The sequence below is a fragment of the Eumetopias jubatus genome, unplaced genomic scaffold (assembly GCF_037043125.1).
Source record: "Eumetopias jubatus isolate StellerSeaLion01/CBP00866 unplaced genomic scaffold, mEumJub1_p1.0 scaffold_15, whole genome shotgun sequence".
Taxonomy (NCBI): Eukaryota; Metazoa; Chordata; class Mammalia; order Carnivora; family Otariidae; genus Eumetopias; species Eumetopias jubatus.
In genome coordinates, this window is record NW_028274821.1 from 59,218,293 (window position 1) to 59,237,435 (window position 19,143).

At 43.5% G+C, this 19,143-nt stretch overlaps 1 protein-coding gene across 1 annotated transcript; it reads right to left on the bottom strand.

Annotated features, from left to right (window-relative positions):
• Positions 1–10,042: 10,042 nt before the first annotated feature.
• On the bottom strand, positions 10,043–11,002 carry LOC114213526 (olfactory receptor 13C7-like). The gene has a single exon (XM_028108765.1). It carries the CDS (start codon positions 11,000–11,002, stop codon positions 10,043–10,045), a length of 960 nt encoding a protein of 319 aa, XP_027964566.1.
• Positions 11,003–19,143: the final 8,141 nt, after the last annotated feature.

Sequence of the window (19,143 nt, forward strand, 5' to 3'; positions counted from 1 at the left end):
CAGATACATTGTCAGGCAGAGTAGCTTCCGCCCTACATTGAACCCAGACTTTGTCAGCCTTGGCACCAGTGACATTTGGGGCTGGAGAATTCTTTGTTGTTTGGAGCTGTCCTGTGCATGATAGGATGTTTAGCGTCATCCCTGACCTCTGCCCACCTGCTGCCAGTCGCACCTGCTCCTTGAGTTGTAACCACCAAAAATGTCTCCAGACGTTACCAAATGTTTCTGGGAGGAGAAGGGGGTACAAATTGTGCCAGCAAAGAAGCATTGATCTGAGCCAGGGGAGGCCTCTCCCATTATGCAACCAGGGGTTCCATTGTGTTTTCTGTGCAAGGCCATGACCCTTCCCCCGTCCCTCAATTCAGCACACGGGGGTGTTCCCCTTTGCTCAGTGCAGGCCCACGCTGGGTGCTTCACCAGGACATTCTGCCCCAACTTATCTCCCATTCTTCCCAGTGGCTCTCCCAGCCCCTCCCTTTTCCCAGAAAAGCCAAAGTAAACATGGCAGTGTCACAAGCAGGATTCAACAGTGACAAAGTTATGCTGTGGTTGGAGAGGCCAAGGAGAGTGGCTTCTGTTAGAGAAGCCATCCTTTCCACTCCCATGAGACAGAGCCGTGCACACAGAAGCTTCTTCCCATGAACAGTGTGCTGTGGGCATGAGTGATACACAGGATTTGACCCACGTGAGAGCTGCAGCTGAGGAAGACCTTAGTGCCCGCCGTGGCAAAGTTGCTGAATGAAAGTTGGTTCAACTGGAATGAACTGAATGGCTAGGAAGATCTTGGGCACTGAGCCCAGAGCTGTGGGACCTGCCCCTGCCCATGACGTGGATATTCTGTATAGCTTGAGCAAGTCCCCAGGCCTCAGTTTCCTCATGTGCATCATGAAAAGGCAGAACAGGTGCTTCCCAGGGAATCTCAACTCTGTCGTGGACTGCCCAGCACTGTCCTCACTAGACAGGAGCAGTTGGGTGAAGGTGACAGCCCCCTCCTGTGTTGTGTGTGTGTGTGTGTGTGTGTGTGTGTGTGTGTGAGAGAGAGAGAGAGAGAGAGAGAGAGAGAGAGTGTGTGTGTGTGTGTGTGTGTGTGAAGGGGAGATCTGAATGCTTGGTTTCTCATCAAGATATGCCAGCAGGAAATAGTGCTGTGTCAGGCTTTGGAGGAGACTCGGGATGGAAGGAAACATGAGTTCTGACCACCTATAGCCTCAGGTGGACAGAAGTCAGCCTGTGAGAGCTATGTAAGAAGGGAAATTTTTACCTTTGTGGCTACATGCTGCAAGTGTGAAACCTCAGCTTGTCCCAGGGTTAGGGCCTTGCTTGTGGCCTGATCACTACTTATCCATGGAGCCAACAGGCAGCTGAGAAAAGGAATGTAGTCCAGAGCCCATGCATTGTCATATGGCCTCTCTGGAGAACAGCTTGTGTAGCAAAAGGAAATACTTGGAAAATGCACATAACTCAGCATTTCAACCTCTGGAAGAAAATTCTAAATGATCAATGAGAGTTGATGGTCAGTATCTCTCAATAAAAGCCTGCATCACAACAGTATTGGTGAATGAATATAGGAAACAAAATAACTGTCTACCAATAAATGCCTAATGGTGCCCTTTCATATAATGGAATATTAGACATTTAAATTACATTTATGATTTTTACACTAGCAGATCATTACACTTCAATGATAAAAGTGAGAATACAAAATTGTACACACTGTCTGATTTCAGTCAGGTAAACAATATATTTGGATAAGAGTGACTGAAAAGACATTTTAGGGAAATCAGTAGGGGAAGGGATTCCGCTTTGTGCCTCTTCAATATTATCAAATTTTCTAATACAATGGGCAGAATTTACTTTGTGTTCAGGGAAAAAAATTCTCATACAGTAATTCCCCTTACCAACATTTTGCTTTCCAAAATTTCAGTTCTGGCCCTGCCAGCACCCCAACTGTGGTTTGGAGCAGAAGTTGGCCTTTCTGACATATGGTCACAAGGTCAAGGGTAGCCTTATGTTGCATCTCAATGCCAAGATCACTTACCTCAGTTCAGCTCATCGTGTGACCATTTTATCATCTTGCATCGCCACAGGAAGAAGGGGAAGTCAGTACAGTAAGATTCCTTGAGAGAGAGACCACATTCACATAACTTTATTATGTTATATTGTTATACTTGTTCAATTTTATTATTGGTTACTGTTAACCTTTCACTGTGTCAGATTTACAAATTATACTTTATCATAGGTACATGTGTATAGGAAGAAACAGGATACATAGAGTTCAGTACTATCTGTGGTTTCTGGCATCTACTGGGGGTCTTGGGAGGTATCCCCAGTGAATAAGGGAGGGTCTACATATTGTAGAAAGAAAGTGAGGAAAGCAGAAAGAACTAGCCACAGACGGGGAATCACAGACAGGGATGGGTCCCAGCTTGCCTGTCTGCTCACCCTCTGACCCTGAGGAAGGCTCAGTCTTCTGGGAAATCTCAGCAGGGTGGGGGTGGGAATGGGGCTGCCTTCTTCCCAGGGCTCTGGGCTCCTCCCGGGAAGGATGGAACAGCAATGTCAGGGCAGGGGCTTGGTGACTGGTGAGCTGTGTAGAGCAGGAGGGACTGCCTGGGCTTAGCCTCAGCTGTTCCTCCCTGCTCCAGCATCAGCTGCTCACAGTCGGTTGCAGCTGGAAGGTGCTTGGAGCAGAGGCAGGATGAGGAGGAAAGTCCATCTTTGGAAAATGCTCTGCAAAAGTCATGGCCACCACCCCTGTCCCCACCACAGCCCGGCGCTCCCCACCTGCATCCTGCTTGCAGCCACTTCTCCGAGTCTCCTGATGTCAGACACAATTCTCAGCTCCTCACTGTGTCCTGGGCCAGACCCTGGATGCCAGAGAAAGACCCCGGACACTCCCCTGCTGGACTCCCTTTACCTCTGAGACCCTCTTTCTTCTTCTTTCCCGTACATCCCTGTGGGAACTTTAGCCTCAGGTGGCGTCTCTCTCACATCCTTCCTCCTAGACGTGCAGGCTGACTGGGTGTCTCAGCTACAGAGTCTTCATGGAGAGGACCTGTCATCCTGGTCTGAGGCCCAGAAATCCCAAGGGTACATTTTCTCCAGCAGCTGTGAACTCCTACAGGGACCCTGTTAGTCCCAGAAGCAATTTAAAGTTTGGAATGTCAAATGTGCACAGGGTACAGGCCCTAGGCATACCTGGGGCCTCCAGGGACCATCTCCCTGTCCCAATTAGAGGTAACGGCTGGGACACGGTCAATTGGAGATGGAGAAGAGTGTATAGCAGATGCTGGCTTCCTCCTGAGCTTTCCCTGGGGTCCCAGAGAAGCCAGTGCTCGATTCAGAGCCAGACTACATTGTCCCCATGCTGAGTCCTAGACATCCAGAATGGGGAGGCAGGACAAATGTCTAATAACAGCAGCAGCAGAGTTGGCTACATTCAGTGAGGTGCTCCCATGTGCCAGTCACTGAGACAAACATTTCACAGCCCTCATTTTAATATTTTCTCCACTTCCTCATGAGCACACGTTATTTCTTGTCATTTTGCTTCTCGGCATTCTGACTAGTGTGAAGTGATATCTCCTTGTGGGTTTAATTTGCCTTTCCCTGATGAACAGTGATGTTGAGCATCGTTTCATGTTTCTGTTAACCACCTGCAGGTCATCTTTGGAGAAAAGTCTATTCAGGTCCTCTGCCCATTTTTATGTTTTTTTAAAAGATTTTATTTATTTATTTGAGAGGGAGACAATGAGAGAGAGAGCATTAGAAGGGGGAGGGTCAGAGGGAGAAGCAGACTCCGCCCTGAGCAGGGAGCCTGATGCAGGACTCCTTCCTGGATTCCAGGATCATGACCTGAGTCAAAGGCAGTTGCTTAACCAACTGAGCCACCCTGGTGCCCCTCTGCCCATTTTTAATCAAATTATTTCTTTTCTTGGTGTTGAGTTATGCATTCTTAATATATTTTGGATAGTATCCAAATAGATTATCAAATATATTGTTTGCAAATATCTTCTCCCATTCAGTAGGTTGCCTTTTCATTTAGCTGATGGTTTCCTTCACTGTGCAAAAGCTTTTCAGTTCAAAGAAGTCCAGGAGTTGACTTTTGCCTTTGTTTTCCTTGTCTGAGGTCTTGGAGAACTTTTACCAGATTCGCCCCTGCGTGATGATATTAATATTTAATACGAATATATTAAAATTTTATCTTTACGCATATGAATATGCATGCTTATATTCAAATATGTAAATGTGTATGTTTATATTTCTTGGTATGTTTTCAAATATTTCATAACCTATTGCTAGAGTACAGAAATGCAACAGCTTTTTTTGTACAGTGATTTAGTGTTGAGGAACACTCTTTTAAATATTTAAAATATATCTCTAAGTCATTTTAGATTTTGTTTATAGTAGGCAATAATAACACCAGTAAATAATGACAACTTTAGTTGTCCTTCAAAACTGATAGACTTGTCTCTTTTCTTTCCCTTCTGCACTGGCTGGGACCTCCAGTTCAATGCTGAAAGGTTTTTGTTTTGTTTTGTTTTGTTTCATTTTATCATGAATGGGTATTGTTTTTTCAAACGCTTTTCCTCCTTCACTTGATGTGATCATGTGGTTTTTCTTAGTTAGCCTGTTAATATGATAGATTGCATTGGCTGATCTTTGGCTATTGAACCAGCCTGTCATTCCTGAATGGAGGAGAGCCTCGTTGCTGCTAGAGAGCAGGAGTTTCAGCTCCCCACTAGGGCTCTGCTGATTCCCTCCTGGCTGGCAAGGGCAGGGGTACATTTTTACTACTGCCATGTCCTCCGCTGACATCATGGGAAGGGTGGCCTCCCTGCCACAGGCACAAGTCCTGACTCTCCTCTAGACCCTCTCTGATACCACCCACGTGGGAAGGAGAAGGGGCACCCCGTTACACAAGGTAGGGGGTGAAAGTGCAGGCTTCCCACATGGTCTCCACCGACACCTGGAATGGGGATTTGTTACTGTCTGGTGGAGATAAAAGTTCCACCTCTGTGTTCAGCCTCCTCTGATGCCACATTAGGTTTAGGATTTTTGCATCAGTGTTCATGGACAGTGTAGGCCTGAGAAGAGTTTCTTGGTTTTCTTTTATTTGAAAAAGAGCCTGGCATTTGACCAAGACTGGTTTGCAGTTTCTTGTATCTCAACTGAGTATGATCTACCATGTAAGATAAATGTAGAATTGCAGGTGGAGAATGCAGTGGTCAGCAAGAGAGGGAGACCAGATAAAGATGCTTTTACTTTGGCTTTGTCATTGTCAGGATTCCCTAGGCTGCTAGATAGAGAACTTACTCCAACCAGCTTAATCCCACAATGAACTGTAATGTTCATGCAGCTGAGAAGTTCAAGGGTGGATTCAGTCCCAGGCCCAGCTGGATTTAGGGACTCAACATGTCATTAGGACCTTGGGTCCCTTCATCTGTTCTTTATCTCTATTTGTCTTTTCCTGGCTTCATTTTACACTCTGGTGCACAGACTTCCTCACATGGGAGGGAAGAGAGTTGTCAGCAGCCTGATTCAGGTTCTTCTATTGGAGTCTCCAGATGAGAATGAGCCCTGGCCAACACCTAGCCTGCAGCCTTGTGGAGGACTTGGTAGAACTCCTGACTTAGAGAAACTGCAAGATTATAAGTGTGTGCTGTCTGAAGCTAATAAGTTGGTAGGGATCTGGGACCTTTTCTCTGCTTGCTCCAATTACAAGTATCCTAGTTAGTTTGACTTAGATTATATGCCTTCCATTAGGCTGATTGCTGTGCCAAGAGTTGGTGTACTATGATTGGTAGCTACCTTAAATGACATAAGAGTGAGAGGGAGCAGTTCCCCTCCCCAACCCCAAAACAGTAGGTGTACTGTGCAGGATATAGCTGACTTCTGTGATGGCATTCTTAGGGAGTCCAGCTGTGACTTTTGAGTGCTAATAGCAGATGTTGCAAATTGGCAACCTCTAGCCAAATCTGGCTATGGAACAAATTTTGTTTGGCCCTCATAATACTTATCTTGATATCATGAAAGAATCTACAGAGAACAGTCAGCTCAGCTCTGCAAGCACCAGAGGTAAACATGGAACCTGCAGCTGGGACAGTGCTCTGCATCCCCTCCCCCATTCCTACATCCCTTCCTTGTAGCAGCTGACTGGGGTCCAGGAAGGTTATCTGCTGGAAGAGGCAGTCAGCTCCTGCTTCACACCTGGTTCTTTCCCACAGTCCAGCATCTGAAATACTCTGATTTAACCTATTTGGGTGATTGCATTCTTGACCTGTTGTCTGTGACCATCTGGGATGTTTGATTTGGTCATGTTAGTAAAAAATTGCATTGGAGACTGTAATCTCTGGAAGATGTTAGGGATCATCCTAACCTGAGATAAATGGTCACTAGTTGTAATGAGGTGGAAAGTAATCAGCACATAAGCAGAGCTCAGGAAGCCCCCATTTGTCAGTGGTCTATTCTAGACTCTTTGGTTACCTCCAAAAGCGTGGACTGAGTTAAAGTTTTGTTTTCTTTGCTTCTGAGACCTTTAGATCAGGGAGCCTTCATGTTTGCCTCCAAGCCCTGGGTTTGGACCTTCCTTCCCAACTAAGAGGATGGGCCTGCTCTAAGGTTGGGAAAGTGGGTGGAGCATGGCTCATCCCAATCTATTGGCAAGAGGAAGAAAGGCTTTGAATGAGGGCATCTGGAGGATAGTTAAATGTCCCGAGGCTTACTTTCAGGGTTTTTCCTTCTTTAAATGAAAATATCTTATTATTTCTCCTGTTACTATATGATCATTGTAAATATATGATATTCATATAGGTCTCTCATATTTCTTAAGTATTTTTCCATAGGTATTGTAAAGTTTTTGTGACTGATGTGAATTGTATACAACTACTCTACTGTACTTTCTTACTACTTCTTATAGTTTTGGCATTTGAGTAAAATTTTTTCTAGTTAAATGACATTTGTGAATAGTTTTCTTTTTTTCCCTTCTTTTCAGTATTTATGTTCTTTATTTTCTTCATCTCATCTACTTAGCTAGACTGCAAAATGATATAGACATTGAAAGCTGGTGACCTAATCCAAGTTGTAGGCATGCTGCTTGCTGGTGTTCTGATACTTTCTTTCATGTCAAGGGTAGTTTCCTCTATTGAAGTGTGCTACTTTTAAAAAGGCAGAAATCAATGTTAAATTTTATCAAGTGACTTGTCACCATCTGTTGATGAGATCACTTTTTCTTCTTGAATCTATTAGTAAAATGGTTTCAATAGATCTCCTAATCCTTCCTAATGTTAGAAACCTTGACGCTTGTTAAAAAACTGGGTACTGTGTATCATGTATTTAATATGCAATGATTTAAATCTACTCAGGTTCAGCAAATGACGTTTTTCATTTGATCAACTTTCTTTGCTCATTCATCATCCTCTTATTCTTTCAAATCTTCATCCTAATACTTGTCTACTGGTATTTTGTCTTAAATTTCCACAAGCATGTATTTTTTTAAAGATTTTATTTATCTGAGAGAGAGTGAGAGGGAGAGGGAGAGAGAGAGAGAGAGAGAACAAGCAGGGGAGGGGGCTGATGGGGAGGGAGAAGCAGACTTCAAGGTGAGCTGTTGAGCAGGGGGCCCGACACGTGGCTCCATCCCAGGACCAGGGGATTATGACCTGAGCCAAGGCAACCATTAACTGACTGAGCCCCCCAGGTGCCCCTCAACAAGCATATTAATACTTTTGTTATTTCAGTATCAATGAATTATACTCATGTATTATATTCACAAGATTCCCCTTCCTGCCACATCCTTGGTAAGACGAGACCTTCAATGGGATCTAACTATGCTTCTTTTTCTAAATTTCTCAGCTTAATGAAGCCGTCTAGAATTGTAACTGGAGTTACACACTTGCTTTGTTGTCACTGTTTACCTCGATGCATTTCCTAATAATTCCTTCATGTATTTGTCTTTGCACATTTGATATCAAGCATTCATTAGACTTTACTGGTCCTTGGACATCTGACCATTCTCCACTGTGTCTTACATACCATATCGGTCCCAGTCCTTCCATTGTTTATTTTTAACTATTTGTTGGGAGAACTTTATAAATAAAATTTCTTTTTGAGAAAGGGATTATAGGGGTATGTGCTGTCTGTGTTTGCATGTGCCAACAATGTCTTTTCAACTCTCATATTTGTGCAATGGTCAGGATGTGTAGCATTTGGACTCGCAGCCCCTTTCCCTCAGAACTCTGTCAAGCTTGTTCTGCTGGCACCTACATTTAGGGAGGCAGAGCAGCAGGCCAACAGCAGCCAGATTCTTGTGCCTTGTTGGGAAATATGCTTTTATGCTGTGGAAATGTCTATAGAATTATTTTGGCATATATGAGAATTACAACTTATCCTTGGATCGACTGTACATAGGTATGTCTTTTGCTACAATTCTTACCTGGTGACTGATGAGCATTTATGGATAAAATATGCAGAATTTCTGTTCAGTGAAATGTTTTTCTCCTCCTTTATTATTTGTCTTTCATCTGTTCTGTTTTCTCCTCCTGAATTACATAATGGATCCCCCTGGTCTACCTTTTATGTCGCTCACCTGTTCTCAAATAACCGAATTCTCTCTCTCTCTCTCTTTTTCCCCTCTAAGCCTAGGAGAGAAACTTAAGTTCTTTTTAATTTAAAAATTCATTTTTAAGCATTGTTTTATCTACTTTTAAATACTTTCTACTGGATTTTATTTGATCAACAATGTTGATTTTTTTCCTCTAAGACAAGTTTTTAGCTCCGAGTTACCTTTTCCCCTAGCTTCTCTTTGATAGACTGCTTTTGCTTTATCGATTCAATAGCCTCCAGAATCCCACAGAGAATACCACTGAGGCTTTTCTTTACTGTCTCATCATCTTCCTGCAATAACTCTTTTTCAGGAAAGCCTGTTTGTTTGGAGGGTTAGTTTATTTCCTCCCTGTTGGGTTAAAAGTTCATGTCAGCTCTCAGAGGCTTTCTATTCCACTCATTCTTTTAACTGGACTTCTAGATTGCTAACTACCGGGAGCTGACTTGGAATTCCTCACCAGTCATGGGGGTGATTCTTGGATGTCTGCTGGTGAACATCACCTTCTTCTCCCTCTGACTGCCATGTAGGGTTGGGTATTCTTAGGTAAATAAGCGACTGATGTCACCACTTGGAGGCATGCTTGGTCAAGCCAGGTCAGGAAGTTAAAAAATTCATTTGATTCTTTTTTTTTTTTTATGTTATGTTAATCACCATACATTACATCATTAGTTTTTGATGTAGTGTTCCAAAATTCATTTGATTCTCCTAAATACATCTCAGTTTCCACATCACTCTGATGACCTATGGGAGGCCTCAGCTATCCAGGGACAGAAGCCAGGGGTGAAAAACATCTTCAAAAAGGGGAAAGAAAAAAGGCCTGAGTCTTTGACCCTTGCATCAGTTTTGCCACAACCTACTCACTCTCCTCTCTGCTCCAAAGGTGTGAATGATTTTCTGGTGGGGACCATGATTGAGGACAGGAAATGAGGTTAATTATGGAGACATAGGAAGAGAACAATTCAAGAAACAGTTTTAGGAATGAATGTGAAAATAAGGAGAAAGAAACAATGAGCATAAAGATAAAATATTACTATTATTTAATATGGAGTAGGGCATGTTGAAAGGTAACATGAATCAAGGACCCATCCAATTATGTTCAAAGAAAGAGGCCAAGGAGCAATTGAATTACAGATCTATAGACTAGAGCTTTTTGTAAGTTAAAAATAAAACTTGAAGAATAATTTTTCTTGGACGTCAATTAGTTTAGTAGGTATCCCAAAGATGGGCAACTATAAGGCTTGACCAATGATATACATTTTTGTAGAAGTGCTTATAGAATGGGGCAGAAACATCCCATTAAATGCTTCCTACTCACATAAAGCCTTCTGTGTAATCAGATTTGCCTGTGCACCTCTCATGAAATTGTCCCCTTATCTTATCGTCTCAGACCCTCAGGTGAGAGAAACTAGGGAGTAGAGATCTATCAGGACCGCTTCACCATCACTGGGCAAAGTGTTTGTGAAATGCCAGGTTCTTCACAGCAGCCTTCACATCCTTGTTCCTGAGGCTATAGATGATGGGGTTGAGCATGGGGGTCACAACCCCATAGAAGAGGGAGGTGAGCTTGTCTGAAACATCCTGCTTGTCTGCTCCCAGGGGGTCCTTGGATTTCGGCTTCCCATACATGAAGAGGATTGTTCCATAGAAGATGACCACGACTGTGAAGTGGGCAGAGCAAGTGGAGAAGGCCTTTTTCCTCCCCTCAGCTGAGGGGATCTTCAGGATGGTAGCAATGATGAACACATAGGAGACAAAAATGAACAGAACTGGAACGCCCAGGAAGATGACATTGGCCACTGCCATACTGATCACATTGATGGAGATGTCAGCACAGGCCAACTTCAGGACAGCGAGGATCTCACAGGTGAAGTGGTTGATGACATTGTCCCCACAGAAGGGCAGTCGCATTGCTAAGGATGTTTGCACCATGGCAGTCATGCTTCCAGCTGCCCAGGAGGTGAGAGCCATGGGCACATAGGCAGCCTTGTTCATGACCATAGGGTACCTAAGGGGGTTACAGATGGCCACATAGCGATCAAATGCCATCATGCCCAGAAGCACACACTCTGTGGCTCCCATAGCAAAGGAGAGAAACATCTGCATGGCACAGGCAGAGAAAGGTATGGTTTTCTTTGGGGTTAGGAAGCTGTCGAGAATGAGGGGGACTGAGGAGGTTGTGTAGCAGATGTCCAGGAAGGAGAGGTTCCCCAGGAAGAAGTACATGGGCGTGTGCAGGCGCGAGTCAAGGAGGGTCACCACGATGAGGAGCCCGTTGCCCAGCAGGATCACCAGGTACATCAGGAGGATGAGCACAAAGAACATTTTCTCCAGCCTTGGGTGGGCTGAGAGTCCCAGGAGGATGAACCCCACCACAGGAGAAGTCCAATTGGACCTGTCCATGGTATATCTCCCCTGTCACCTGCAGGAACTCAGAAAGTCAATTTCACGATGCTCTGATACCTAAAGTGGCCAGAAAGCCATTGAGGATACTTTCTTTGCTAAGCAGCTGGAGAACAGCCCTGGCAATCTGGGGGGCTCTTTACATTGCTCTAATCAGATGCAGAGAAATTGGTCAAAATCTACTTTGCGATATTTGGCCAACCATAGAGGCGTTTGACATTTCACAAAATTGTATTTACTTTTCCTAATCACATTTAAGATTAACATCACACATTTACCTCAGCTTATATCATGCGTGGCTGATTCATTTTAATCAATTTTGTGAGAATTGTTATACTCCATTTGTATGAATATTTTTTCTTTTTTTTTTAAAGATTTTATTCATTTATTTGAGAGAGAGAGAGTGTGTGTGTGGGTGTGGGTGTAAGAGAGCACAAGTGGTGGAGAGGGAGAAGCAGGCTGCCCATCGAGCAGGGAGCCTGATGCGGGGCTCGATCCCAGGACCCTGGGATCATGACCTGAGCCAAAGGCAGACGCTTAATGACTGAGCCACCCAGGAGCCCCTGAATTTTTTTCTTTGGGGACATAAGACCGGTGGAAATAACTGATCTTCATTCTCAGTTCCTGATCATTCCCCTCTCCAAGTAATTTTGCATATGACTTCCCTCCTCTTTTAGAGTTCTCTCCTACTGTCCATAGACCCTTGGGATATTCATTAATTCATTCCTTCACTCACCTTCCAAACTCCTTGGAGCACTTACCAAAAGAACTGATTTTCACCAATCATTCAATGTATGGGGTTATTAAGTCCCTTTTCCTCTCTGGGCTCTGTTTCCCTAATACTCATTTTGGAATGGATTATATTTAGAAATATTCTATCCAGGGACTAGATGATCTCATGAATTTCTCATTCTTGGACTTTCTGTCCTACCACTGAGAAGTCCTTCTCTCTTTCCTTCCAGTTCACCCCATGCCACTAGTCACAAGGAATGGAACAAGGAACTGGGCTGGGCCCACAGAATTTACATATTCTTTTACAAGTTCTGTCTTACCTTTTCTGTAAATAGAGCAATGAAGAAAACCACTTGTCTGAGGTCCGGGAATAGTCCAGAGGCTGAAATTAGCCAATCTGATCTGTAAGTAGCAGCCAGAGGAATTAGCCCCTAAAATGGATGAGAGCTGAGTTTTCTGGTCTTTGTTCTATGTTTGGGTAAAATCCACAAAGGACCATGCATTGTGTATGAAGCCAGTTAAATTCCACCCAGCTATTGGGATTATCCTAGTCCCTGAAGTGATTTGAAGTTTTGAAAGGGAAGTGACGAAGTTTAGAAAATTTAGACATCTGGGATTATGTCCCCAAGATCCAATTATTTTGGAGTCCTTCCAGTAATACTTTGTTCCCCCTCCCTCCCTTTATACCCATCCTGTTGAGCTACTGGAAAGATTAGGAGGAAGGGTCATTCTGGTCCTGCCAGAATTAACATAAACCCCAAGTCAATGAGAACTCTCAGTAGAGTCCATGATAGGTCTAGGAGAGTGTGCAACTCACTGCACAGGACAAATCCTTATAGCTCAGTATCCCTGGCATTTCCAAATTCAGGATGTTGGGGTTGGAAAGAGGCAAGTGACCTGGAAAGTTCCTTCTTGTCTGTGTCCCACCATATAGATTGTGAGCTCCTACCATAGACCAGGCCTTTATAAGGCATTGGGAGATTCATAAATGAATCTGGTTCTAGCTCTTGCCATGAGAGTTCCACAGGCATAGCAGCTGTGGGCTTGAAAAAAGCCAGTTGATTGCAGAAGTGATGTCCTGTTGTTTGAAGTCTTTCTTATGCTCATTTGTTTTATCCTTTCCAGAGAATAAACTTTTTGTTGGGATGGCTAAGAGACAGGTGGCCAATGTCATGGGTTGAGCGAGGGGGTGTGGGGGACTCTGTTTCTTATACATTTTTTGCCTAATCCCCCTTGTTTTAGCAGCACCCCTTCACCCCTGGACCTAGAAGGACCTGGCACAGTGGCTGCTCAGTGCTGGAGATCTGGTTATAGCACAGCACTCTCCCCATTTGTGGCTCAGGATTTGGCTCTGTCAGATCTGCCTTAGAAACGACCACTAGTCCATCTACTTCCCAGCCTTCAAAACATTATCACTCTGATGCCCTCCTTCTTCTTAACCTTGTGGTTTGTCACTTAAAAGCAAATGAAACAAAACAAAAAAGCTGTAGTTTTTGTGTGTTTCAGGAGGGAGAAAAATTAGGTGCATGGGTTCAGTCCTCCTGTATGCCTCAGTCCTGATTCTGTGCAGTTTCTAACATCCTCTGTTATTTTCTTATGTGCATTAGTAATTGTTTCTTGTCTGTTTCCATCTGCCAGAATGCAAGTTTCATAGAGGCAAGGACTTTTTTCTACATTGTTTATAAATGTATCCTAAGTATAAAAACTGGACCTGGTTGCACTCAATGAAGAGTTGCTGAATAAATTAATAAACGAATTTGTGACCTACCCTTGTTTTCTTCTTTCTCCATGGTAGCTCTTCTTTTTATATTTTTACTTTTATCCCATCTTTTTAAATTTTTATTTTGTAAACAATTTATAATGTATATAACATATTGGTACAGTAGAACATTTATGCATTTTATAAATAACTAACCAGATGGTGTAAACTGTAAGGATGCATGGCTTTAAAACCTAGGGGACCATTGACCAGATACATAGCTTCTGGCTATGGTTCCAGCCTTTCAGATATGTAACAAACCTCTCTTTTCTAAGTGGCTCTTAATTACTGGAAACATCTATCTTGAGCAGAACAAGCTTGCAGAACTCAGGACTTTTGGCCCTATTCAAAGATAATCTGCCATCTTACTTGTCTGCACCATGTACCTTTCTCGGTTGGAGGCCATCCGTGGTGAACAGGGGTGGGTGACTGCCCCTGTTTTGGAAAGTCATCTCTGAGCTTTGAGATGCCTTGAGGGTCTGGTTTGGAGTCTCTGTCTCTCTCTCCCCACCTTGGGTTTCTCCTGCAACTCTTCCACAGCCTGTCACCCCTCAGTACTCCACTCATGGGCTTGGGTCTCCTGTGGAAAGCTCAGGAACAAGTGGGAGGGCCCACACCATTGCCTCAGCTGTTATGATTTGCCCCAATACTGCCAGGTACACAGGCATTGGGACACATATCACAGTGACAACCTGACTCACTTCTGCTCTTTACAGGAGCTGTGCCCACATTAGCTCTTAACATCTTATTATGTTGGTATATCTTTGTTGCTGGGTGGACTGGGGTTACCTTGGGTTCCACGGCCTTGACACAGCCCATCCAAAAGATATTGCTGGGGGCTTAGTCTTATGAGAAAGAATTCAAGGACAGACACAACACAGGAGATGAGCAGCACAAACCGGAGAGTTTATTAACTATTATTACTCACTCTCTAGACGTGAGAGCGGGTGAGCTCAAGGGAGTGCTGCACCCACCGGGGTTTGGATTTCTATCTTTAATAGACAGTGGTTAACAAAGGGGTGGAATATTCATTACTCTAAGGTGGAAATTTTCTTCAAAACAGGTGGTCTCCTCCAGGAATGTGGGTCATGTGCCTTTTCTTCCTTAGTTGGTCGGGGATTTTCTGTCATGGCACCCTTAGGGAGGAGACTTTGTTAGCCATCTTGGGCCTGTCTGGGTTAATCTGGTTTCCTGTGTTTTTGTTTTGGAGTGCTGCCGGGATAGACCCCTGACTTTAGCTGTGACTTCCTCTTTGCTAGCTTCCAGGCATCCTGTCAGAACCTCACTAACTGCCTCTAACAACTTTAAGCCCTCTCCATACTTTTCTGCAATGAGATTGTGCATGGGAAGAAATAACCTTAATCAGTAGGTTAAGTAAAAATTCTGTAGAAATTGTAGGTATGAATTTTATATATTTATAAATATTTTATTTTTACATATATTTCCTCTTTCCACTGAAAGGCCTAGAAACTATGATAAACTCATTAGCACCCTTGGCACCCAGATTGTGGTTTTTTTCTTTTTTTAAAGATTTTATTTATTTATTTGACAGAGAGAGACAGTGAGAGAGGGAACACAAGCAGGCGGAGTGGGAGAGGGAGAAGCAGGCTCCCCGCTGAGCAGGGAGCCCGATGCGGCGGGGCTCAATCCCAGGACCCTGGGATCATGACCTGAGCTGAAGGCAGACGCTTAACGACTGAGCCACCCAGGCGCCCCCAGATTGTGGTTTCTAAATACCAGTCCCCACTAAAGGAAACAAGACCTCCTTGGAGAAAATGATTATTTCCATATCTGGAAAGGAACTGCAAATGTTGAGCCTATATCTTGACATACTATAAAGCAAGGAAGCCATTAAAGATACTCGGGTCTTATTAGAAGATCTCAGGTGCCATGAGCTCATAACCACACTAGAACTTACTAAAACCTCTCAAATATCTAGACCTAATCATCAATTTATAGGAAATACAGGGATACACACTATAGAACTGTAATCAGTAGATTGTAGTAATGTGATATTGTAACAGATAAGAGGTATATATTTGTTCATTCAGATGACCAAAATATATTTCTCACGTATATTTGGTCTTTGTCAAAGATTCCTGGTTCAGGAATCTGCTCCCAAAGCCCTTGGAATTTCCTGAACAAGAGCAATGGGAGCACCTCTGTTATAATGTCTGGTCTCTTGTCCTCAGTTCCTGAGAAACACTTCAGAGCTATAAAGGTGAAATGGTGTCTTATTATTCATGACAAGCCCATCTCAACCATACCAGGGTTTATGTTAATGAGGTGACTTTTAGAACATAAATAAGAATGGAAGCTGTTTGCCAGGGGGACCAACCTTGAATAGAATGTTGGAACTTTCATTCCCACCACTTCCATCCCCATCCCTAGTTTCCAGGGCAGGGAAAGGAACTGGAGATCAAAACAACCACTAATGGCCAATGATTTAGTCAATTGTGCCTATGTAGTGAATCTTCCAAAGAGACCAAAAAGGTCAGGGTTCAGAGAACCTCCGGGTTGGTGAACAGTGAACATAGGGGAGAGTGGAGAGGGCATGGAAGCTCTGCACCCTCACCAATACCTTGCCCTATGCATCTCTTCCATCTGACTATTCTTGAATTATATCTTTTTATAATAAACCAGTGGTCTAGTAAGTAAAATGTGTCTCTGAGTTCTGGAAGCTGCTCTAGCAAATTAAGAGGAAATTAAGGAGTTGGGGGAGGGGGACAGACGGGGAATAGGAGAGGGGAAAGGGAACTGCAGAAAGAATACACTAATCATAATGTATAGTCTTATTTGGATTTTGACTCAAATAAACAAATTGAAATAATTACAGCATTTATAAGACATTTGGGGAAATAGGAAATGCTGGATAATTGATGATTTTAAGGAATTAGTGTGAGTTTTAGGTATGAAAATGGTAATTTATTTATATTTTACAAGAGTACTAATTATGTTAAGAGGTAAATACAGAAATATTTAAGGATGATATGCTATGAATATCTGGGATTTGTTTCAAAATAATTCAGGAGAGGGAGAAATAATCCTTGGAGTTATAGGTGAACAAGATTGGTCATGAATGGCTCATTGTTGGATCTGGGACATGAATACCTAAGGATTCATTTTATTATCTTCTTTACTTTTCTGTAGATTTAAATTTTTCCAGAAAACGAAAGAGAAATTCTCCATGTCTTGGGTCATGTATTGTATGGTTCTCATTTGATTTATCATTTCTCTGCAGACCAGTTTTCTCTTTCTTGCAAGGCACATGGCCAATTAGTCCTGCATTTATGTGGTCTCTCAGCTCAAGAGCCCTATGCCAACTAACAAGGGTCTCTATATCCACATTCATATTCCTTGGAGAGAAAATATGATTAGCTCTGTTTTGGTCAATAGTCCAATCATCTGTGCCCAGGGGAAGGGGCACTACTGTCCTCTTATCAGGTACTAAGGAGGAAACAGCTTGCCTCTGGCAGAACTTTCTAGTTAGTTTTCTACAGGGTCCAGATATGCCAAGGTTAGAGTCCCCTTGGGGTCATTAAGCAGGACATGTTGTGACCTAATCCCCCAGGTGAATTGCCTTTACCGTCTACCTATCCCAGGGTGTCATACAGATCCCATTATTTTCTTTGTGGTTCATGGCAAAAAATGGGAATGGAAAACACTGAACTAAGGCGGTGGTAGGCAGATTTCAGAGACGTTAACTACAGTATAAAACAAACTTCAAGATAAGTTGATAAATAGAGGACCTGGCACCTAACCCAGGTCTGGTTTCAAAGCTTCTGATGCTAACACAACTATTGTACATGATTTTTGTGAGGATTGCCAGTGTCCACGGATTCTGAAAAGAGAATATATGCATTATATGAGCAATGGAGCTTGCATGATGTCACAGTTTGAGTTTGCCAGGAAGCAGACTCTGGTATGGAGATTGCAGGGCATAATATTTATTAGGGAGTGCTCTTGGGATCAACACTGGTGGGAGGGAGGATGAGAAAGCAGGATTGGGCAGAGGGAGGAGTTGCCCCGTGATGTAGTCTCAACAAAGGCCGCAGTCAACCCCATGGGGAGCTCTAGCAGTAGGATCACCCTTCAGAAGTATCCTGTGTAGGGGCAAGATGTTCATATCTCTTCATCAGTGAATCACTGGATATGGGCTGCCCTAAGGAAGGGGGCATGATCTTGGGGGAGTCAGCTCTCTTCAGCTAAGGGCACTCTTTAGCTGATTCCTGAAGGAGAGTGACATCTGAAGGCTTTCTGAGGGTGGCACTTTCATCAGCTGAAGGAGTCCTGTAGAGAGTCCAGTAGAAAGATCTGGGTGGAAACTAGTTATGGTTCTCTGAGTCAAAACTAGTAAAATGAAGTTCGTTGAAAAGGAATTTTGCTCTGCAAGTATGTTTCATTTCTAAGTCAATTCTTGACTTACAAAGGATGGAATTGATCCCGAATTGATGTCATCCTCCCTGTAGTGAGCTAAGAAGGACATAGATGGGCTCTGTGCTCAACAGGGAAAGGCAAATTCACACCAGAGTGGGACAGATAATACTGGGTTTGAAATGGTGAGAAAGGACTAGCCAGAGAGACTGTTTAAGGGCCCACACAGGTATGGACCAGCAACCACGCTTCTGCCCAGTATGGACAGGAGAGTGCTGTAGGGCTGAAGGGGGTGGCTGGCCACATCTCAGATAGGACAAGCCCAGGACACCCAAGCAAGGCAAGCAGGGAGCATTTGTTTTCATCAGGAAATTTTGATTCTCAGGAAAAAAATAGGCATCCAGATACCTCAAGGAAAAAGAGACATTCAGAGTTCACTCCCTCACAGAATCTTTGTCCCTTTTTGTGTCTCTAGTGACTGAGATCCTCACACATTACACCTCTGGACCCCTTCTCAGGTGCTTGGTGAACTGGTTCTGCCTTTCAGTTTTATCATTCCACTTCTCCTCAGTCAGCCACCTTGCCGCATCTTCTGCTGGTCCTGTGGTGCTCCTGCTCTACTCTCCCCCATAGGTCCATCCTCTAACTCTCCAGACTATCGGGCCAGACTGTGTACTTAAATATGTAAGACTTACCGAGGGCAGGAAAATGAAGCTTAAAACCAGATACCAGCTATGAGTGCTCCTGGGCTAAGATCTTCCACATGCGTTTGTAGGATCCGGCTTACTTGCCCTCAAAGGAAATACTCTACGTGGAATCTACATGATTCCAAGTCCTCGGAGTCTCAGGGGAAGGAAAGAGCCAACTTAATTCTCATCTCCTGTCTCAGCCCTGCTGCTAAGAAAAACAACATTGAAAGATGTGCCATTTCATCTCCAATGCAGACAATTTTTTGTACTGTTTTGTCATGAAGTTTTGCCCCACACTGTCTTCCATGCCTTCTTTGCACAGAAGGATCTTAGATCTTTATGTAACTCAAAAGAACACTAAGCTGTTTTTCCCAAAACAATGAAGCGACTGCTTACAAGGGTGAATTCAGATGTGCCCAGAAGGGAACCAGAAAATCACTACTTGTTTTTTTACCAGCACCCATTCCATCCCCTCAAGTCTCACCCCATCAGGTTTTAGATTTCATCATTTTTAGAACTTGGGTCCAGTAATAGCTAAAGTTCTCCATTAGGTATGTAATTCTATTTTCTGGTAATCACTCTTCACA

Excerpts from the sequence above, each read along its gene's own strand:
- LOC114213526 (XM_028108765.1), bottom strand. The coding sequence starts at position 11,002 with ATGGACAGGTCCAATTGGACTTCTCCTGTGGTGGGGTTCATCCTCCTG.